Here is a 22,452-nt window from a genome sequence, read left to right on the forward strand (position 1 = left end):
CACCGCTGTGGGCCGTCACGTCTCGCTGGTCCTCACTTCCCGAGGAACCCATGCTGTCACTCGGGCCCTGGATGCTGTGCCTGTCCCGTGGCACAGGCCCGCGGCGGGATGGGAACTGAGCCCCTCAGCCAGAGGGCTGGTGAGCATGGGGCCCACTGGGCGCTTGCTCTGCGGGAGCAAGGCTGGCCCGGTCCTGGATGTGCCAGGCGAGTCCCCCATTGGCAGAGGACGTGGCCCACTGGATGTCCTCTGGCCAGAATGCAGAGGCCCGAGGCGGCGGAAGGCGAGGCGTGTGGCTCGGAGGGTGGGAGACAACTTCCGGACGGCTGCCACTAACGCACGCAGACACTGCACACAAGCTGGGCCATGAGAGCCCGAGGCGCAGCTCCTCTGTCCCACATGGAGGCGCTGTGGTGGCTTTTCTGTGTGGTTGGCTGCAGCCAGCGATTCTCCGTGGCCCCTCAGGGAGTGCATGCCGTGGGGACCGAGAGCTGCCATGGGGCCTGGCAGACGGATGCCCAGGGTGTCGATGCCACTAACACCATGCAGCCAGCAAAGGGGCTCCTGTGTCACTCTTCTTTCTGAGGGTTCTAATGTGTTTATAGCAAATCAGAACTGAGTTTGCCCCTGCTGTGAGTTTCAGATCCACATAACACATTTTGCCCCTTTCCTTCCTCCCACATCAGGTCTTGTTCATGACCAGGTCTGACCCCAACCCAGAGAAACACGGTTCAGACTCGGGCAGAGGGGCAGCCTGGTCCCCGTGCTCCTCGAGGTAGTCTGTGGAGCCTGCGCGGTGCTGTCACACAGTGGCTCAAGAGTCGCACGTGATTGAAGGGGGCCCTGGCGGCCACCAGCCTAACCCCCTTCTTAAGAGAGAAGAAACACAACCCGTGTGAGGAGGACTTTCCCAGGGGACACTGCTGCGCCCAGGCCGAGGCCCTGTGTGTTTCACTCAGTGGCCTGAAAGCCAGGCCGTCGCTCGTCTTCCGTTCGCAGGCTGCGAGTGCTGGGTCCTAAGTGGCCACTGTGCAGGTGAGCACGGTGGCGTCCTCCGTCCCTGCAGGGCCCAGCAGCGCATGTCGGGCGGGCGGCACCACCAGAGCTGCACATCCTTTCCATGTCGCTGCTCTGCACAGCTTGAGCGCAGCTGTGACCCTGGGTCCGCCTCAGGCCGGCTCTTGCAGAGGGCCCAGCTGCTCCCGGCGTCCTCCCTGCTGGCGTACACCGGTTCTCTGCTTCCTCGAGGCCCCACTGGGGTGCGCCGTGCAGTGGTGACCTGCTCCCGAGCTGTGTGCCTGTCCCCTGCGCGGGCGGAGTCCAGCAGCATCCTCCAACCCGGCAGGAGCTGCTGTGAGGGGCCCTGCTTTCCCCTGGCAGGTGCCAGGCCAGGGGCACACCGGGGAGGGGGAGGGGGGAGGGCTTTATCCCAACTCCTCACACTGCGCAGTCTGCACAGGCTGTGTGGTATCTGTCACTCCTCAAAGTGGTTGGAAACGTTACCTACCTATACACGACCGGTCCCCAGATATGAATCACACACTCCAGACAATCTCAATCCCCGACGTGCGGGGTTGGGAGCAGAGTGGCCCTGGTCCGCAGCACTGGGCTTGGTGGCAGGACTCTGCCACCCGGGAATCCGTGACCAACCATGGAGAAGGCCCCGCCTCCCAGCCGGCACCAAGAGCCAATGGCACGGCAGGGACACTGTGCATTTGTCCCTAGTACACTGGAAAATAAGACACTTAAACAGAGAGCACTGCTGATACTCGCCCTGCGTCTGCCACACCTGACTTGCACAGGGAGGCCAGGCCACGCCACACACCTCAGAACCGAAACTTCCCAAGTTTCCTGCATGGCACCCAAGAAAAGCCCCGCGTTTATTAACAGTTAGAAAATGTCACAGAGGGAGGTAGTATGCTAATCACGCCATCTCTTCAACATCAGGGCTTCAACTCCTACATAACCGCCTCTGGCTTCACAAGAGAGTGAGTCGGACGTGCCAAGTGGGTGACACCCACTGCCTCGGGAGTGAACCCCACCCAGTGGAAGACTTCCAACATTAACGAACACGTGACCCCTCCCCAAGCACTCTGACACTGGCAGGGGGTGAAGCGTGGGGTGGGACAGGTGACCCGGAGTGGGGCGGCCAGGAAGGTGCCCGGGCCTGCAGGGAGTCAGGAGGGACGTGTGGCGCGTCTGCCTAGCCAGCCTGCCTGCTGCCTGCGGTGCTGAGGGCAGGCTTGGGGCGACGGTGCCCACGGACCCTGCAGCCCAGGAAGAGGCCATCGCCACCTGGCATCCTGGGCTGCACCAAATGCCTGAGGACGTGAGGGAAGCAAACCAGACTCCCTGGCAACTACTCTGGGTGCAGGAGTGAAATGCTCGTTTGCGGAGTTCCTCTTGTTGGACTACAAACAGTAACTGCCATTATTTCACTGTGCTTCCCAGCAGGCTCAAACTTGCAGTCCATCTCAGCCTCCTGGTGGCTGGGATCACAGGTGTGCGCCCCAGCCCAACCCCAACGCCACGTCCTCTTCCTGGCCCTCACCTCAAGAGCTCACACCTGGGCTGTGAAGTGCAGCGTCCCTTGGAAAATTTACAGACAAGAGCCGCCCGATCTAATTCTTTTTTTTTTTTTTGGTACCGGGGATCGAACTCGGGACCTTCCACTTGCGAGGCAGGCGCCGGAACCACTGATCTAAATCCCCGGCCCCAATCTAATTCTTAAAGCTCTTAAACAAGTCTTCAAGATGGTGGAAGCACAGTCAGTAGGGGTTTTCTGGTGGCCCACTCTTACATGCAATACAGACAAACTATTAGCGTGCATTATTTGAGTCAACTCGTAAAGTTTATTTTATAGGTCTAGGTAGTTTAAAGCCATTTACTAAGTTGTAAATTTCCACCCAGTAAAAACTACCGCTGGAGCAGCGGTGAGGTACGGCCATTACTCGACGTGGACATGTCTCGGGACAGCGTCTCGGGTGGGGGCCGGGCTGGCCATGGCTGTGTCCCACACGATCAGAAGTGCTGTGCACGCGCACAGAGGACTGCAAAAGCGATGGCCTCCAGGGGCCAACCCTCAGCAGACGCCCAGGTCATCAGCCCAAGTCACAGGAGGGCAGAGGGGATCCCAATATCTGCCAGTGCGGGTAAATTTTCTTGTACTTTTAAAAGAGCTAGGTATTTTTTCCTTTTAAAATTCATTTACAAAAATAAACTTCAGTTTGAGACCTTAGGTACTAAATTGTGGCTTAATTTAATTGAGAAAGCTGCACTAGAAAGTTAAGAAAACACTGCAGATGCACACGCCCCGGCTCCCTCCCCTGGCACCCTGGACGCCACAGCTTCTCGGTCACCCGGAATACACGTGGCCGCTCAGACTTGGTGTCTGTCGCCCAAATGCCCACAGAACTCCAGCTTCCCGACTCGTCATTAACTGTTAGTAACGGTAATACATTCAGGGCAGGCCATCGGCTGGGGACACTGTGGGGCCAGCGGCTCTGCACCAGCGTGGCCTGGAGCTTGCGGCCCTCGCAGGGACCCGGAGCCAGGCTGTGGCACTGCTTCTCGGGAAGCCAGCATGACTCACTGCCACGGACCGTGCTGACAGCGGCCCAGCAGGCTGACTTCTCACCCGAGAAGCTCCGAACCCTAGTCAGGGACACATCAGGGGACCACAGGGAACCCACGCAGGGCAGCACCCAGCTCCATATCCACACGCCAAAGCCAGCCTCACCCGCCGCCCCCAACCTGGCTGCCCCACGTCACCCCAGGGACGACAGCGCGGTGGGACCTGACAGATGGGAGCCTCTCTGCCCTGGGAAGGCGTGGCTCAGATCTCGCTGATGGTCCGCTCCGAAGGACAGTACTCCGCGGCTGCCGACGAGGACACGTAGAAAGACTGCGTCTTCCGCTTCAACCGGGCTCGCTTGTTGGCCAGCACCAGGCTGCGCCGGCTGGAGCTGATGATCTCAGAGATGAACTTCTTGCAGTCCACACACACCTCCATCGCGCTCCAATCCTCCATGAGCTCCTTGGGGAACTGGAGCTCCTCGTCCACTTTGTCCACAGACCTAGTCTTCGAGGAAAACCTGGAAAAAAGCCCCAGAGCCACTCAGTTTTTTGCTTTTTGTTTTACTGTAATACTGAGGTTGTATAAAAAACAATTTGTTGCCAAAATGCTGTGGAATGGGTGAATAATTTAATCATAGCATGTTCCTCCAAAGAAGAATTTCCTGGGCTGGGGATTTAGCTCAGTGGTGCCACGACTGCCTGGCAAGTGCAAGGTCCTGAGTTCGATCCCCGGTACCGAGGAAAAGTAAAAAAAAAGGAGTCTCTTAGTAGAGACAAAGCTCACAATATTTTTCAAAAAGACACCAGATTAGGAAACAACACTGAAAAGTTGTCCCTCTAGAATTCTGGAAACAAGGATTCATCTGACTACCAGGCATCTATTAGACTGTGTCTGTGCCTGAGCTCCTGCTGGTGAGTTAGAAGCATCCGGGGCCCTGTGGCCTGAGCAGAGGGTTGTTAGTCATTGGTGGGTAGCAAGTCAGACTGCAGGAAACCTAATCTTAGGACACGCCCTGAAAGCTTGTCATCTGTGTTTGTCAAGGGCCGTCTGCACCCCAGCACTGTTTGTATGGCTGTGGCTGGGTATCTGGACTCCAGAGCTGGAGTTAGCTCAGTGTTTTTGGAAGGTCTTGGGTAGAGGGAGCGCCTACCGGTAGCTACTTAATGAACCCAGCAGGAACCAACTCGAGGATCTAGCAGCTCCAGAGAGCGCGTGTCACCACGCAGGACATGCGTCTGGGCTCACACAGCCTGTCTTCCTCCTCTCCCGCCTCCTCGGGCCTGCCAACCGTGCCAGCGGCAGCCCGTGCACAGGGCCTAGCACTCAGGCAATGGTGTCCCCCAAACTGGCAGCTCCTGCAGCAGCTTTACTGCCGCCCTTCCCATCCTAAGGAAAGGATGGTTTCCTGGTTTTGTAAACACAGGATTGGAAAGATTTTCTTTCCAGAGAGGGAAGGAGGATTAGATGTTACATGCAAGCTTTCAACTCCACTACAAACAGGTCAGTTTTAAAGATAGGTAACTTTAAAAGGACAGTAAGGTAGTTATTTCCCAAGTAGAAAAAATGTAAACCACAGGATTAAAGTACCCTCTCGGTCAGGAGCCCTCACCCGAGAGGCCGCCTCTGGACGTTTTGACAGTCCCTGCGCAGGTCTGAGGCTGCACCTGGCCCCATGCCAACCTCCCCAGGCCCCAGGCTGCCTCTGGCTCTGGGCCAGCAGGACACCAGGGGCTTTCAACCCGGCTGCACCCACCTGGCGATGCTCCGCAGTGGCCGATGGTGGCCAGCAGAGGGCTTCTCTGACGGCATGCTGTCACCTCTTTGCAAGGCAGAAGGTCCCAAGGAGAAGATCGGGAGCGTGGAGTATGGCTTGGAGGGCAGCCGCATCTGCTCACCAGAGAGCTGAGCATGAGCAGACAGATAAAGGGCAGAGGCAGCGCAGGGCCCGCGGTGCGGCCCTCTCACCGGGCTCAGCTTACCTTCTTGCAGCACTGCGAGCACACGGGCCTGCGCATAAAATCAGAAGCATTACTGGAGCGGCAGAGGCACAACTTCGAGGCTTTCCCCAGTACCTGCCGGGGCCCTCCTGACAGAGCCCACAGGCGACACTGCTGGGCACTGAGACAAGACAGCTGGCCTCCACGAGAGTGCCGGCCTCTGCCGGGTTTCCCTACTCGTCTACCCATGGACCTCGTGGGAACCACGCCTTTGTGCTTTGCTTTCTGTTTGAGCACAACTGACTGCATATTAGAGCTCCCTTGTTTACAAGAGGAACACTTCGGGTTCAACAGCAATAGTGGGCCGACTTATGAAAACCCTATTCCCAAGCACCAGGCCCGGCACAGGTCGGTGGAGCGATGGCACAGTGGTGGGCGGGAGGCCACCGTGCTCCGCCCCGACTCGGGAGCCTGTGACTCACCTCTTACAGAACTGACAGGTGTACGACCAGGTGAAGAAGGAAAACCTCCGGGTTCTGCAGCAGAAACAGAGCTAAAAACACAGAGTTAAGAGGAGCAAGGAGCAGGGAGACAGAGCCCTCCTGCCCTGCCTGCGCTCACATCACCGAGGAGGAGGACAGTCTCGAGTCTGCCTCCTTCTGGCCTCTGCTGCTTGGCGCCAGATGTGCTGCGCCTCAGAGCTGCCGCAGGGAGGCAGCGGAGGGGTGCTGAGAAGCGCTCCCTTCTCCACCAACCCTTCCGCAGCCTAGACTGGGGGCCAGTGCGGCAGCTTCTACACTGGCCCCAGACTGTGGCCAAGATGGTCACCAGAGTGTGGCCCCTCACCTCCAGACCTGAGGACCCTGACTGCACCCCCGCCCGCCTCGGCAGTCCTACCTTGCCCTTCTTCAGGGCGGTGTAGACATCCTTGTACTGCTGGTACTTCTCCAGCTCCGCCTTGACCAGCACCTGCCGGATGTGCATCACCTCCTCCACAGTGAGCGCCAGGCACTCCACCGGGTAGCAGAACTCCTCCTGCAAGGCAAGGGGCCGAGTCGCATGCCACCCCGGCCGCGCTGTAGCCTCCCTCGTGGCAGACAGCGTTAGTAGCTTAGAGAGAGGATAGCATCCCGTGATCAGAGGGACAGAGCCAGCCCCTGGGGACCACACCATTCCAGTGCCGCAGGACGTGGACCACAGGAAACAGCGATTGTCCAGGCCATGAAGGCTCCTCTGTGGGTCGGCTTTGCGCCTCCCCTGGTTCTAGTCCATTTGCAAGGTGTGTCCTGTGTTTGGACTTTTGAAAATAATTTTGTTGTTTCAGGACAATTTTTGGTCTTTCTCCTACAACTCCAGATGTGAGTGCTGTGTGTGATCCACTGCCAGACAGCACGCCTGTGACACTGGTCCTGCTGTGGGGCCCAGGGCGCCCCAGGGAGGGTGGTTAGTGCTTGGTGCTGATAAGCGTCATGAGGGGTCAGTGACATCCACGCTTCATAAACCCTGACAGCCCAGTGGGGCTGGGACGTCAAGCCCGGGGGCTGTCCCTGTAGAGGTCAGTTGGCTGCCGCCTGTGCCCATGGCCAGCTGTGAAGGCAAGGCTGTCACTGATCCCTCTGCACAGGAGAGATCCCTCGCCCATCTGCGCTCCATCTGACCAGCTCAGGCTGGGGATCTAAGAGAAAGACAGAACAGCCTTGACCTCCTGGCCGCCAGGCTTCAGGGCCCCTTGTGGGGCGGTGACACTGAGCTGAATGTCCCGACAGACACGTTAGGGTTCTCCCCACATAGCGCAGCCCACAGGCACCGGCCCGATGAGAAGCCTGTACACAGCTGTGCCCGGCGCAGGCGACTTGTGCGCTTCTGACATTCGGTTCTGTCTTTCAATCAGAGAAAACAAAAATCTAGGTTGCAAACTTGACAAACATTAGCATTTACTAAAAAGAGCAGCATGAAGCCTGCTGCTTCTTACTGAAATGATAGGAAGTCGCCTCTGTCCACGCTGACCTAGGTCAGATCTGCTTACGATGCTTGCAGAGGCCCAGTGCCTGTGCCTCCAGGCGGACGGACGCAGAGTCAGGGCGGCCTTGGTCACAAGGGCTGCATTTCCCTGCCAACAGCGGCCATCGCCGGTCACCATCACATCCCTCTCTCCCTCGCGGTGACAGGATTAAATGGCTGCTCAGTTCTGCCGGGTTTGCTCACCCTGAACAGAGTGCCTTGTGCCGAGTAGGGTTTTCCTCTGTGAGGAACGTTTTGAAAGACATTTCCCTGCAGCCTCTTTATTTGTACTCTGCTGATGCTAACACTAGGACAGAGCTGCTGAGCTGGGCGGTGCCAGGCCGGGGTCCAGCAAGCACCCCGTTAGCACCAGGCTTGAGGCTGGCAACTGACCAGGCAGCCAGAGGGGTCCCTGTGCCTGCGAGGGCATGGGAGGAGGCCCCTCATTAACTCTGCACGCCGCGGCCTGGGGCCGGGGAAACTTCGGACCTCCCGCTGGAAGCCTGTGCCCTCCCCAGCTGTGAGTCCCCGAAAGACCAAGGCGGGCCAGCATTCAACTTCCTGTTCTGAGCCTTCGGCAGACCCAGTACTTTCTAAGAAATCAGACTTCTGTTCCCTTCTTCTCTTATTCTTTAACAAAATGTCAAGAAGACTCCCTTTAGTGAAGTAATTTTCCTCAGGTCAAATGCTAATGTTTTAATTTTGGAGCTTTCCTAAGGACAACAAGACTTGAATGCAACATCAAACACAGTGACAAGCAGTGACTAGGTCAGTTTCAGTTATTCTTGCAATTGACAAAAATGTTCACCCAATAATCCCGAGGCCTAAGCGGATGCGCCGAGGCCGAGCTGGCCAGGCTCCCCAGGGTCTGGCATGAGCGAGCCCCGCGCACAGCAACCTGGGTGCAGTCCCCATGGCTGCCACCCTGGAGGTGCGGGGCAGGGCTCTGCCTGCACAGCCCGCTTCTCTGCTTTCTCCCTTTCCTGTTTCAAATTTAGGAAAGGAAACTAAATTTTAAGAGTTCTACTAAACATACAATGTGCTCTACGGACCGACACGCCTTGAGAATTTGGTTGCATGGCATGAGTCACTAAAACCGCTGGGCTTTTACTAAATACTCTGGACATCTTTTACCTACTGGCGCGTTCAGAGTTAGCACGGAGAGTAGAGAGTGGAACGAAATGTCCGGTCACTGCGCCACAGTGTGAATGGGAGTTGGCACCTTTTATACCATGTTTTTGGTCAGGAAAAATCCCGTACAAATTAGGCAGACCTTTGAAAGTTATGCAAAACAGCCCCTAATTCCAAGGTTTTAATAAGCCAAATAAAGGCAAATTTAAATAAAAACACCAACTATTAAGTTCAGTTACACTCAGTGCTGAAGCTCAGAGAGAGGCCCCCCTTTGCCCAGGGCAGCCTGTGGACCCCGAGTGGCACCTGCTTGGGGGTCATGGGTAATAAAGCCACCCTGCACCTGGCCCTGTGGGACAGAGCACTTCCTGCAGTCTCCTTTCTGGGCCAGGAGGAGCCAGGCCCTGGGCTCACAGGCCCAACTACGGTCCCCACAGTGGGAGTCCACGTGATAGTAAAACACGACTGTATGAGGAAATCTCAAAAAGTACTTAAAAGGCTTCACCAATAAAAGAAATTTTACAATTTCTCTTGACAGAGAAGCAACAATGTGACCATCACAGAGCCGTGTGGTGGTGCTGGGAAGAGGTCAGGTCTCAGAGCCCTGGAGGGGCCTCGGGGAATGTGGGGTGAGCCAGCGGGCCAGGCAGCATCTCCCAGAGTGCAGGAGGCCCAGGAGGAAAGGTCCCCAGCCAGGCGGAGACCTCGAGTCCCCAGGACAAGGACACCCACCACTCTCCTGTCTGATGCTGCATTCTGAGTCTGTTGTCCTTTCAGTGATTTATCTCCCGCTGGAAAGAGACCATGGCATGATCTATGCATCCTACACAAGACTGGAATCATTGACCAGAAGCAGTTAATTCTTACAGAGTACAGCAGCTGTCACTGTCAGAAGGAGACAGCGAGGGAAGGGTCCCAGAACCAGCAGAAAGAGGCCAACCTGTGCGGGTCTCCACCTGCTGGCCAAAGCTCTCTCACACAGATAATACACAGCCCCTGCCACCCCAAACATGGCCGCTTCCAGAGGGTGGGAGCCGAGCAGAGAAGCTGTGTGTATGGTAGAGAAAAGCGGTCGGAAAGATGTCCTTGGCCATACACTGGTCGTCCTAGGAACCTGAACGACAGGGAGAAAAATGGCAGGGAAAGAAAAGCAGACAGTCATGCTGATCTCGAGTGACCTACAAACAGCAGCCACAGATCATGAATGAAAAACGACAAAACACCACAGGGCAGTGACGGCCCCGCTGAGGCGGTGTCCATGTGTGCGGCCAGCAGCCGAGAGCCTGGGCTCCCGAGCTCATCGAGTCTCCGGCTGCCAGAGCATCTGTGGGGACACAGCCCCCACGCCACACAGCCCAGCCCCACCGCCATCTGACCGAGTGACAGCAAAGTTACATTTGAAGCATCCTACAGAGAGAAAAATTATCCACAACAAAAACATTCTTGCCATTTTCGGTTGAGGGGTGACAAACACAAAAGATTCCTTGTTTTCTAAAACACAGCTGAATTCTAAACCAATTACCATTTTTACAAATGGTGCTCCCTGGGCTGGACGTCACGGACTCCAGGAAGAGCCATCAGTGAGAGAGGAGCCTGGCCTGCGTGGGGTGCTGTCCACCACCCTATGCCTATGGACGCGGTGCCCTCCAGGCCCCCGCTCCCGCCTGTCCTGCCCTGTTCTCACTCTGCAAGGTCTCCCTGCCACCCTTCCTTCTCCACCGGGACACAGCTCCCAGGGACCTGGCACACTCCAAGGCCTGGCAGGACCTCCGTCAGGACAGGTGGCTCTGTGGTTGGCCCGAGGCTCCTCCATCCACCCTGGCAATGATGCATGGTCACAAGTGCCAGGTCCAGAGGGGCCGAGCCACTGACTTCCGGGAAAAGCTGGCTGAAGAGAAGATGCTACTTTTCATTTTGGGGGGTTTTTTATTTTTTATTTTTGGTACCAGGGATTGAACTCGTGCCCTTGCGCTTGTGAGGCAGGCGGAGCCACTGAGCTACCTCCCCAGCCCAAGATGCTACTTTTCAAGACATGAAAAAACCACAAGGGTGCTCCTCTGACATATCTGTGAGCTGTGACCATAAACATCTACACTGGAACAGCGACAGCTTGTTCCCTTGGTGGAGCTGTGCAGTGTGGCAATCGAGCCTGTCTGGCCAGGGTTCTGCTTTTCTCTGGCAGCCACCCAAAGGCTGGACTTCTGGAACAGCAGTGTTCTGAGATCATGCAGGGTTGAGGACTCACCAGGATGGTCAGCAAGTCACTCACTCCCTACGTGCGTTATCTGAAATGTGGGCGACTGACCAAAGCCCTGTGCCCGCGGTGTGCCCATCCGAGGGCAGCATCCACCGGCTTCCTGTGAGCCCTGGGATGAGCACAGCATGCCCTGGCCTCCGTGTTCCTGACCCCCCGCTGTGGCGGGCACTGGGGGGCGCTGCTTCTCGGGCTCTGAACCAGGTGCAGCTGAGGCGCCTCCCCCAGCTGCCCCCACAGGGCCTGCATGCCCATCCCACGCAGCGGTCCTGCCCCCCCCCACCCCGGGCCCGAGTCTCCCTCTCTTGGGCTTTTGCTCAGTCCAACTGCGCAGCGTCTTCTGATCTGTTTTTAACAATTTTAAAGTGGATTAATATCCATTCAAAGGCAGAAAGCATTTCTTCAATGATCCACTGATACATCTGAGGGAAAAAGGACTCAAAATGAACAAAGACTGGTCAGGTTTCAAGTTTTGATCAGAGCTTGCTTTCTTTTAGATATTAAGAAGTTACATGGGGCCGGGCAGTGGTGCTGCCGCCTGCCTCACAAGTGCAAGGTCCCGAGTTTGATCCCCAGTACCAAAAAAAAAAAAAATTCAAAGTTCACTGTAGTCTTCAGAAGTTTTTTCTCCTTATCTTTTTTCTCGGTACTGGGGGGTAGAACCCAGGGCCTTTGGACTGAGCGGCATTCCAGCTCCTTTATTTTGAGATGGGGTCTCCCTGAATTGCCTAGGCTGGGCTGAAAGTTGCAGTCCTCCCCCCTCAGCCTCACAGATGCTGGGATGACAGACAAGCGGCACCACGCCCGACTGTCCTCGTCACTTGGACCAAAAGCTAAAGAGTCAGGGTCCTGGCTGCTACTCACAAGAGAGCGGGAGCTCTGCCTGGATGGAGGCAGGAACTGCCGCACATTTGTGGGCGTCTCCTTCTCGATGGAGTGGCGTCTCTGGGGCGGCTGCCGCCTCTCCGGCTGGGGCGTGGACGATATGGGCAGGAATTTCGGAGGCTCTGAAGATTTAAACAAATAAGTGGATTTGCTTACAAAATCTCCATTCTGACTTTCCTCATAGAAAAGCCTTTGTCATTGGTGACAAACACCACTTTCAAAGACGAGGCATTTATTTGGCTTGAGGAGCTGCTTTTTGACCCTGAGAGGAGACGGTCAGGATCGCTACTGAGGAATCTGCAGGACAGACTTGCTGCAGAACAGGCAGGACGAGGGAAGAGCTGCATTCAAGTCCACATATGGAAATACAGGGCCAAGTGCAGCTCAGCCTGGGACCTACAACGCCCTCAGGTTGCTTCCTACAGACTTTGGCAATCAAAGTCTAGGACATTTACTTTACCACATGTGAAAATATACACGGTGGTGCCTCAGTTCACGAACTTAGTCATTCCATGATTCTGGGGAGAGGGGCATGGTCGTGTTTGGTGCCTGACATGGAGGTCAGGAAAGGGAGCAAAGTTCTGCCAAACGCTTCTGTTAGTGAACTGAACTGTTCGAGAACCGAGGCATTACTGTATTCTGCATGACCGAGAAGACTTCCAGAGCGTACCAAAACTCTCAAGCATACCTTCTTTTCACACTCTCCTTTATAAAGATAAAACATGGATACTCTTCTTTCTCTATGTTTTCATGTACTGTATGCTTTCAGTATTGACATTAACATCGTACTACTGTTTTCTGCCGCCCAGTAGTGTTCTGGGACCTTTTGAAAACATAAGAACGTCAGAAATAGATTATGCTGCCTAAGGCTTTCTTGTACTTCCTTCCTACTCTATTTGCAAAAAGCAAGGCAGCTTCAAGACAATGCGGGGGAAGACCCCACAGAGTTCAGGAGAACCAGGAGACCACCCCAGGAAAAGAAAGAACATCATTTCCACAGTCAAGAAGAGACACAGAATCCACTGTGGGGTCTAACTGGGTCCCTCTGCTGCCTAGTAGACCTAGCCAAACACTAGCCATAGATAACAAAGCCCAGCTCCTCACCAAAAACATGACTGATCTGTTTAAGCAACTGAAATGCCATGTGAAGAACCTGAACCTCTCAAATCTCTGGTGTGTGTGAAATCGAGACACTGCTCTAAGAATATCTTAACATTTTTATCCTTCATAATGATCCTATAAGAGAAAGAGGTTACTGAAAGCCCTCAGAAATCCATGGATTCCAGGCACCCGTGTTCAGAATTCACTGTCTGCAGGCAGAGCTGTAAGCCGTGCTTCACCATCTGTCTCTGCAGGCGTGGCCTGGAGTGAGCGTGCTGGGGTGGGGGCTCCTGCTCACACTCATGAGACAGTGCACAGCCGCCCCACTCCGACAGCGTCTGCACAGGGTGAGCTCTCCCTAGACGCAGGTGTGTGGCCTCGGGTGAGTGCGCAGGGCTGCCGTCTGGGGACACCCGAGTCTCTGCCCCTGCCTACAGCAGCATGAGCTCTCCAAGCCTGCAGGACCATGGTACGGTTGTGACCTGAGCTCTCCGCACGGGGCAGGTACTCACTCTTCCTTGTGCACACGGCCTCCAGGACAGGGTCCTCGAGCGGGGAGGGGGATACGCTGCTGCTGCCGCTGCTGCTGCTGGGCTTGCGTGGGGCTTCCTCCTGGGGGCGTTAGCACTGCCATTAGCAACACTGCACCCCAAACAGTGTCCCAGGCTCGGAAGCTGGAGATGCAATCCGCAGATACCTGAGCATTCAAATCAGTGCAGACACATTGCCAGTACCCTCTCAAGATCCTCCCTCGTGCTTCCAACCCTCATCCCAACATCCCTGCCCTTCCTGCGGCAGCTCTGGAGCTACTTTCCCGAGGGTCTTTGGCTGCACTGTCCTGGCTCCCTCGAGGTCCTGAATGGAGTGAAAACATCTCCCTTTTACGGTGTGGGACAAGGAAGATGATTTCATTTTACAAAGTTGGCTGTGAGCAGCAGCAGTGGAGACCCAGCGCCGTGGATACACCCAGCATGGATGCAGGAGGAGTGGGGGGTCTCGGCCTGCCCGGGTGGAGATCCGGGGAAGGGTGGCTGATGAGAGGCGTCCAGGTGCCCTGCCACCGCCTTCGTGGAGGCTCACCTGCGGGCATTCTCGTTTGTATTGTGGGGAGAACAACCCTGAGCATGTGCCCTTATTGTCTGGGGGGAAACAATTACAACACAGTTCTGTTTGCCTACTTTTTCCTTCCCAAAATCAAAGGGACTTAAATTTGGAAATCGTTGCCTTATTTAAACCCTGCTTGTAATTTATGACCACAGCACATCCAACCCACACACTCACTCTACAAGCCACACCCACTGTGCTGGTGGATACCCACAGCAGGAAGCCCGAGAGCCCCTCCCGACCCTCAGTACCAGCGCCAAGTCCTGCTCATCAAGGCCTTACCTCGGAGTCAGAGCTGTCCAGCTCGGCCAGCGTCGGGGCCTTGAGCAGCCTCTTCCGAACCACAGGCGCCAGCCCAGCGGGGCTCTGCCCGCTCTTCCCCGGCTCTGCTGGTGACAGTGAGGCCCCGTTCACCTGTGATGGCTCCCGGAGGCTCTTTGGAGATTCTGGTGTGGTCACATCTGCGGAGAGAAAGGCAGAAGCTGACCTCAACGAGCCAGGAAAGGAACCCAGTGGGGCGAGAGTCCCTGGCCCTGTCCCACAGGCCGGAGGCAGAGGGCTGGCACGCCCACCACTGTCCAGCACAGCCACAGCCGGCTGCTGAAGGAACCTTAAATGAGTGACTCTGGCTTCACATTTATAAATCCTGCAATTAACGGACTCTGACTTTAGTTTCCAGATGAAGAAACCGAGGCACAGAGAAACCAGCTTCCTGCTTCAGCCTCGAAGGACCAGGGTGGTGGAGGAAGAGGTGCACGCTGAGCCCCGCCAGGCCTTAGGAACCACTAGCCATCCGTGCTCACGGAAGTGTTTCACGAACAGACACAGCACACACAAGACACTTCTGTGAGCGCAACATGGACGCATTCCTGCGGGCACACCAGAGCTTGTGTGTAGATGGACGGGCCAGACAGCGAGGCAGAGCTGGACACAGCTGGCCAAGGGGTGCCTGGCTGAGTGAGCTCCAACCTCTCCTCCCACTGGGGTGAAATGGGCTGCAGTTGCACTGGACCCACACCGGCCAGGCCAGCCTTTGCCCAGCCGGGAGGAAGGGCAGGGGCAGGGTCAAAGCAGTGCTCGAGCCAGGACCCCATGAGGGGAGGGTTCTGCAGCATTTCAAGTGGGGTCTTATCCACAGCCTGAGTCTAACAGCAAGCTACAAAACAGAGCACTCAGTGGTGAGAAGCCCGCTGCGTAACTGAAGTCCCAGAGTGGCACAAGGGGCTGCTCTCAGGGGCTCCTTGCTGGAGACTGAGGAACCCCAGTAGTGCCTGCTGTGGGGATGGCACTGCAGCTGGGGGACTGCAGGTGCGGTCCTCCTCCACTAACACTCCAGGGTGCAAGGCCAAGGCCCGGACAGCCGGTGTGAGCTCCCCTGGTGCCGCTCCATGTTGGGCGGGCATCAGACTCAACATTCACAACTCCTATTTATTTTTAGGGATTGAGAATTCTAGAAGATATCCCCTTCTCAACTTGAGTAAGGGACTTAAGCTAGGAAGAAAAGAGGAGAGGAAAAGAGAGAGAAAGAGAAAGGAAGAGGACACAGCAATCATTTATATTTTTGTGTGTTTTTTCTTTCGGTACTGGGGATCGAACTCGGGACCTTGCGCTTGGGAGGCAGGCGGCAGCACTGCCTAAAGACCACTGAGCTAAATCCTTGGCCCTAGGTGAAATTTTCAATAGAGAACTAGATAACATATGTATTTATTTTGTTACAACATTCCCAGAAAGTAAGGAGCTAGAATAAACAAACAAGTGGTGTTTGGGAAGGTGTTGAAAGGGAAAAAACAAAAGGTTTTAGACAAGGTTATAAAGGTTGAAATTATTAAATAAATCTTTCATAAGGAAATGGAGGGAGAAGCACCTCAGGTTTTTCAGAAAGCAAAAGAGCAAATGAATGGGCTAACTAACTCCTATTCAAGAAAAAAGGTCGCAGGGGTGTAGACGCGGTCTTCACAGAGCCTGTTTCTGAACAGTCTGTGCTACCCTTCGCTCTGCATTTCCTGCTGGCTGCTGACATGGCTGGAGGTCGTCCACGGCAAGCACAAGTGTGTGACCAGCACATGCCTGCGCCCTCCCGCGTGTGTGCGCTCCCAGAGGCCCCGTCAGCACCGTTTCCTGCTCGGCTGCTCTGACGCCACTGAGTGCACAGGGCCCGAGCCACACTCGCTCGCGGAAAAGTGTATTTCACAGTAGGCAGACAGGTTACCTGCTAGGTCAGATCTAAGATTTTTGCGGGCGTTACTTCCTAAGTCATCGAAGGTGGATTAAGGAGTTAGGCAGGACAGTGGCATTTACGGTAACAAGCGTCGTGCACATGGCCAGGAGCATGGTTGGGCTGTCCCAAGGCAGAGGCGCCTGCATTCTGGCTCAGACAGGGGACCCCCTAAGGAAGGCCGAGCTGCGAGGAGGCAGAGCAGTGACAGGCTTCAGGGTGCGCTCGCTCACGAGGCGGGGGCAATTCTAGTGCATCTGCCTACTGATGGACTCGGCTGGTCATATTTTTACGGCCTTTGATCACTTACATTTCCTGTTAAAATTAATAAATTCCATTACTTCAATGTAATAGAATCAAGCATGTGAATTTAATTGTGTGTTTCTTCTATATAAGACAACATCTCTTAAGAAAAATCGATGCTATTTATGTGTAAGTACAATCTGTAAGATGAGAAATACTTGGATATGGCTTCAGAAATACCTTAGGTTGAGGATGCAACATGCATACTCACATTAAACACTTCAGTAACTGTATGTGGGTGTGCTGCCTTATTTAGCTGGAGGAAATGTGGCTAGCACACAATGTATTTAGTATTCGCACAGGAAAAATGAGTTAGACTTACCTTTATGTTGAATGGACTGTGAGCATTCTCACTAAGAAACAATACTTGCAAGCAGCACCTAAGGAGCAGACTGCTTCATCATGTCTCCCTCTGGCTTACACTTAGTGTCATCTTGACTATGCGTTTAAAGTGTTTACTCCTTGGTTTGTTCATTTTCCAACTCAGAAAATGCACTCTGATCTTCAAGTCAGGAGAGTGGGCTAATCCTTCCCGTTTATAATTTGGGATATTTTCATTACTATTCGGAGCACAACAACAAACACAGAAAGCAGCACAAGAACCAAGAACGAAACACTAGGAAATCACAAAGTACATTAAGGCACAAAATAAATTAGAGCGAATGAGAAGCAGTGAAACCAGGCATGTCAGTGGCCGGAGCCCTCTTCCCACGCAGAGCTGCCGTGTGCCCTGTACGGGCCCAGAGCTCAGCCTGCGCCCGTGAGCGGGTGTGGGCGCTGCTCCAATCGGCCGCAGGTTGCCCACAGCAGCCCGAGCCCGGTTAGGGGCCCAGCAGAGAGACAGTGTCTGAGAGTGGGGGGCCGGCTCAGGATGAGGAGACTCTTGTGTCCTACAGCACTTCTGACTTCAAAGCCAGACCAAAGTTTGTACAGGGTCTCTCTGCAGAGGGTTGACAACATAAATAAAAATAGCCAAATGTGGTAAAGAAAATGGAAAAGGCTCTCGGTGGTCAGTCAGAAATAGCAAAGACTGTAAAATGTTAGTCATCTCCAAGACCCACACAAACACACGGGAATTTAAACAATGGTTGGGAGCTAGTTCTGCAGGTGGAAGACAGCGGGTAAATATTCAAAACACAAAATGATAACAGAACTCTCTGGCCTCTTTCTGGCAGTACTGGGGATTGAACCCAGGGTTACTCTACCAGTGAGCTACATCCCTTGCCCCTTTTATTTCGAGCAGCATTTCGCTAAGGTGCTGAGGCTGGCCTCAAACTTCCTCCTGCCTCAGCCTCCCCAGAAGCTGGGCCTGCAGGTGCGTGCTGCCATGTCCATCTTGCTCTGGCTCTGAACTTGCACGTAAGGCACGTAATGAGCCACTGCAATCTAAGAGGACTCGTGCAGTTAAAAACTCGGGAAGGAAACAGTACCAACAGCCTATTTCATTGTACCTTTAAAACAGTGGCTTCTTAAATTAAAAATTCTAATGTGCAAAATATTTTGTTGGAATTAATAGGGCTTGAAAGTCTGCATGTACTGAAACTGCTATTTTAAAAAGTGGGCTGACTTAAAACAATCTACTCAGTTGCAGTGACTCCTTTGTCAGTGTGGAGCCTGCATGTTACACAGAAGGGCTGTGAACCGTGCTGCCTGCTGACCGGGCACACGGGTGCACATGGAGACCAGGGCGCTCCATGGCAGCCGGGCTGGGCCCTGGTGCTGGGCTCGGCCGCTGGGCACCGCAGGCAGCTACTGCTTTAAATTAGGCCCTCAGATAACTGAAGGTTTCGGAGAAGACGGTGCTGGGTTTCCTCCAGGCTCTCGTAGCGAAGGCACGTGAGCAGAGGACGCAGCCCCATGGTGCATGGGCCCGGCACAGCTCCCATCAGGAGGCCGCAGGTCGCTGAGATCGCATTATTCTAAGGTGCTCTCTAGTCAGGGGTGGTGGTGCACACCTCAAACCCCAGACCTCGGGAGGCTGAGGCAGGAGGATTGCTATGAGTTCCAAACCAACCCAAACGATGTAGCAAGGTCCTGTTTCAAAAAAGCAAATCAAAACAAAAAAACATACTGCTTTTGCCCACTGACCATTGCAAGAAGAAAGCCTTTCTATTTTCTTTCTGACAGTCTGAGCAAGCAGATGCATGAAATGTGCATCACAAACCACGAGCACGTCAGGTGTGAGGGGCTTCGTTACCTGACAAGTCAAAGCTGTGAGACATGCTAAGTGGCCGTATTGCTGAAAGAAAGAAAACAAACAATAAAAAGAAACACTTCAGTCAGGACATCGGGACATATCCCCGGCACGGAGTCCACTCCTGTGATGGCACCGAGACTGGAAGGGAGAAACCACCTTAGAAGAATGTGTTGAAAATGGGCACAGGATGAAGATACAAACATTTTTTAAAAACCACAGAGTAGGGTTTTTTTACTTAAATATATAAAATAGGTCAAGAGCAAAATGACCATGTTTTAAAACATGATTTTAGGGAACACATGCAACACTTGGACCTGTGGAACCATGGATGTTCCCCTGGCAGTTGGGTGGGGACCTGGCTCTGGAGAGATGAGTGCTGCTCAGGGTCTCAGGGTCCACAAGGGCCCAGGCAGGCACGGCCACTGTCACCGGGCGCTGTGCTCTCAGCCCCGCCCCTCCAGGCTCTCATCACCTCTGAATGCTGAGGACCGACGGCGGCACTGCCCCGGCACAGGTCACGGTGACAATGACAGGACGGCGCCCAGAGACTGTGCCTGGAAGGCACCTGCACAGCGCGAGGGCAGCAATGATAATGCTCAAGAACAAAATTGTTACTTCTTTCCTATTGAAATAATTTGTTTTAAAATTTTTATTCCATACAATAAAAGCCATTTAATTATTGTCAGGAGCAATGCTATATAATTTTAGGGAAAAATCATTTGGTTAGCCTAGTTCTCCTGCCTACAGCCCAGCTATGGAATTCCGAGACATAACTCCATTTTGGCCTCCGGTCACAGCTGGGACCTCAGTGATCCGGTGATGCTGTGATTCTCCAGGACAAGAAACATCCTGGGAGCTGAGAACATCCTGGGAGGAGCAAACATCTACTCGGTTCCTCCTTGTTCTTGGACTGTTACATCTTGTTTACGCGGATGCACTGAACTCTCTGCCAGTCATTTGTTACATTTGTCTCTAAACTGGGGGCTTTGTCTTTGCCGCCCAGAGCAGCACTGATCAGACCCAAAGCTCAGCTTCTTCTCAGTCTCATTTTTCTACCTTTCCTGTAATTCACCGTGTGCTGCCGTGGCTCGCAGGAGACCAGGACTCACTGCAGAGGTTCTGGTAACGTCCCCTTCCCCTGTTCCCTACAAATTATAAACTTTAAATGGGTGAGTAAGCTAAATTAAATGGGTGGGTAAGTTATACCTTAATGGCATTTTAACAGAGCTTGCTGCAAAGATCAGAAGAGCCTGGAGTTCAGGGCAGCCCCCAGCCCCGCCAGCCTCCTGAGCTGTTTTCCTGCCACAGCTGACACCCACGCACAGCCCTTCTTCCCTCTGCCTGCCAGGACGCCCAAGTCCCCCAGTGCCCAAGCCAAAGCTTCCATTCTTCTCAGTCCTCTTCACACAAACCTGGCAGGGCACGGAGACGGCCTCACCTGGCCTCGATTTTGGGGAGCCGGCCACTGGCAGGGCGTGGGCAGCCCTGGCTGACACTGTCCATGGAGGGGACCCCCTTAGACCCATCTTCCTGTGTGTATTCCAGCAGATGCTTTTAAGGAATAATTTATCTTACAATCCAAAGGCTCAGTGTGTATCTTTCAGGAAAGTGATGAGCACGAAAAGCACTGCCTTTGACCCCGTGCACTCAGCAGGACGAAAGGCCCTACGATGTCTGAGGAAGCACACAGGGTAGCGGGGAAGCCACTGTGACTGCACAGCCACATTCACTGTCTGGTGACCAGGAAGGGTCGTTCCAAGTGTTTCCATCTCAGTGTACCAGTTAGGATATAGCTTGTCTTAGTTATCTCATTAGACAGTAGCTAGGACCGTGACAGTGAACCTTTCAGAGCTTCCAATGGTACAAATGCCCCACTGCGGCACGCGTGCTGTAGGTCTGCCCCCACTGGTTAGGGTCTTTATGTTGATAAGAATGATCTTCCACTCATATTAAAATGGATTTCTAAACTTCAGTGCTGTGTACCTTACACTTTCTTGATTATGCAGAGCAAAGAGAATACTACATATCTTCAAAGCACCCTGCACTGACTCCTTATTCCGCTCTTCTCTGGGACATAAACCTATCTTTCCAAACAGGAAAGACTCCTTTGGAGGAAAGGGAAGGCGTCACTGTTGGGTGATGTGGTCCCGGTCCTTCCATCCAGGAGACGACATTATGATCATGGCAACCAAGCCACCTGGCCAAAGAAGATGACTGGAGATGAACAAAGGCTGAGGTACAACCACAGGAATTTCAGGCTTACTGGGAAAACAGTGGGAAAACTGTAAAGCAGTGGGAAACAGGCAAATCAAACACAGTGTAGCCATACATTAGATCACAACTTCACACAGCACTTTTGAGTCATGCTGACGGACAGGAAGATGAGCAGAGCTAGCACCAAGGGCGCCTAGCACTGTCTACACACAGCTTTCTGTCCTTGTTTTGTGGTCCTCAGGTGGATTCGAGGTGGACGCCTGTGATGTAGAAATGACGGGCAACATCTGCTCTAAATGTTCAGACGTTTGCCCACCCCTGAGTTTCTACTTACAATCACACAGAGAGGAAATTTATAAAAATATTCAGGGAAATTGTTCTTCAAGTTAACTCTTTTAATCTTATCCTAACCCAATTCTCCAGAGCACAATTTTTATAGTGAAAGCCAATGTGGATTTTCAGGATCAATGAACTCAAATTCCTGATTTTCCACTGAAGTTTTAGATCAGCTTGAACTCATGATTAGAGAATTGAAAGTCCACAGAACAGTCACTTTCTGGAACAGCTCAACTCTGGTTGTTGCAACACATCAACTCTCAAGGTTGAAATAAAATAAGATACACTCACAGTATAAAATTGGCATTTATTCTAAAGTAGTGTTCTCTTTGCCTTAGAACATAAATATCGTTTTGTAAAAGTGAGACCGAAAAATACGTGACCAAGGCTTGCTCTAGGGACAGAATCTATACTCAAAGGCTGCCGACAAAGACAGCCCTGGACCATCAGCTTGCAGAAAGCCGGGTGTGTGCCAGCCTTTCTCAAACTTCCTAAACACTGAAGAGTGGAGGAGCAGAAAAGGAGAAAGAAAAAGGAAGGAAACTCTAGGCCAGTATCCCTGATGAATACAGATGAAGAGCTGCCAACAGAAGGCGAGCAAACCCAGGCCAGCAGCACAGGCGCTGGCTCACACACCAACCAAGTAAGTCCTTCCCAGGAGACAAGGGCAGCTCAACATATGCAAGTCAGTTAATGTGACAAGCCCGGAACAGAATAAAGGACACAGCCACATGATCATTTTATAGATACAAAAAAACCATCTGACAAAATTCCATACCCTTTCAAGATGAAAACTCTGAACAAACTTGGAATAGAAGGAAGTTACCTTAACATAATAAAGGCCATGCATGAGATGCCCACAGCTAATACTACACCCAGCAGCGAATAGGTGGAAATTTTTCTTTTAACACCAGAACAAGGCAGGGATGGCCTTTCCCACATTTAACACAATAGTGGGTGTCCCAGCAGAAACAAACAGAGAGGAAAGACAAGGAAGGAAGGAGGGAGAGAAGGAGGGAGGAAGAAAGACAGAGCACCCAAACTGGAAAGGAAGAAGTAAAATACTCGTCCAAGGAAATGTGATCTTACGTACAGAAAACCCTAAAGATGCCATTTAAAAAACTGTAAAATCTATTAAATTCAGTAAAGTAGCAGGATTCAAAATCAACTGCATTTCAACAAACAACAAGCTGCCTG

The 22,452-nt window shown here is 53.3% G+C and overlaps 2 protein-coding genes across 6 annotated transcripts in view; one reads left to right on the forward strand and one right to left on the reverse strand.

The window, feature by feature from the left end:
* The window catches only part of Prelid3a (PRELI domain containing 3A), a 53,946-nt gene that overhangs the window by 11,082 nt on the left and 20,412 nt on the right, over nucleotides 1–22,452 (forward strand). The window lies entirely within an intron of this gene.
* The window catches only part of Spire1 (spire type actin nucleation factor 1), a 103,583-nt gene continuing 83,960 nt past the window's right edge, over nucleotides 2,830–22,452 (reverse strand). For 2 of the 5 annotated variants that reach the window (XM_021265274.2, XM_004853268.4), the window contains exons 9-18: nucleotides 18,706–18,747; nucleotides 14,273–14,451; nucleotides 13,399–13,498; nucleotides 11,765–11,907; nucleotides 9,587–9,760; nucleotides 6,412–6,549; nucleotides 5,997–6,067; nucleotides 5,557–5,584; nucleotides 5,331–5,464; nucleotides 2,830–4,094 (exon numbers count right to left, since the gene is read on the reverse strand). In XM_021265274.2, the coding sequence (XP_021120933.2) occupies nucleotides 3,836–4,094; nucleotides 5,331–5,464; nucleotides 5,557–5,584; nucleotides 5,997–6,067; nucleotides 6,412–6,549; nucleotides 9,587–9,760; nucleotides 11,765–11,907; nucleotides 13,399–13,498; nucleotides 14,273–14,451; nucleotides 18,706–18,747 (1,268 nt within the window). In that variant the 3' untranslated portion in view covers nucleotides 2,830–3,835. The remainder of the gene's footprint in view (nucleotides 4,095–5,330; nucleotides 5,465–5,556; nucleotides 5,585–5,996; nucleotides 6,068–6,411; nucleotides 6,550–9,586; nucleotides 9,761–11,764; nucleotides 11,908–13,398; nucleotides 13,499–14,272; nucleotides 14,452–18,705; nucleotides 18,748–22,452) is intronic. The other 3 variants (XM_021265275.2, XM_021265276.2, XM_021265277.2) reach the window with 3 other exon arrangements.

The sequence above is a fragment of the Heterocephalus glaber genome, unplaced genomic scaffold, assembly GCF_053883595.1.
Source record: "Heterocephalus glaber isolate CG9 unplaced genomic scaffold, H.glaber_assembly_v1.0 deba00000331, whole genome shotgun sequence".
NCBI classification, from domain to species: domain Eukaryota; kingdom Metazoa; phylum Chordata; class Mammalia; order Rodentia; family Bathyergidae; genus Heterocephalus; species Heterocephalus glaber.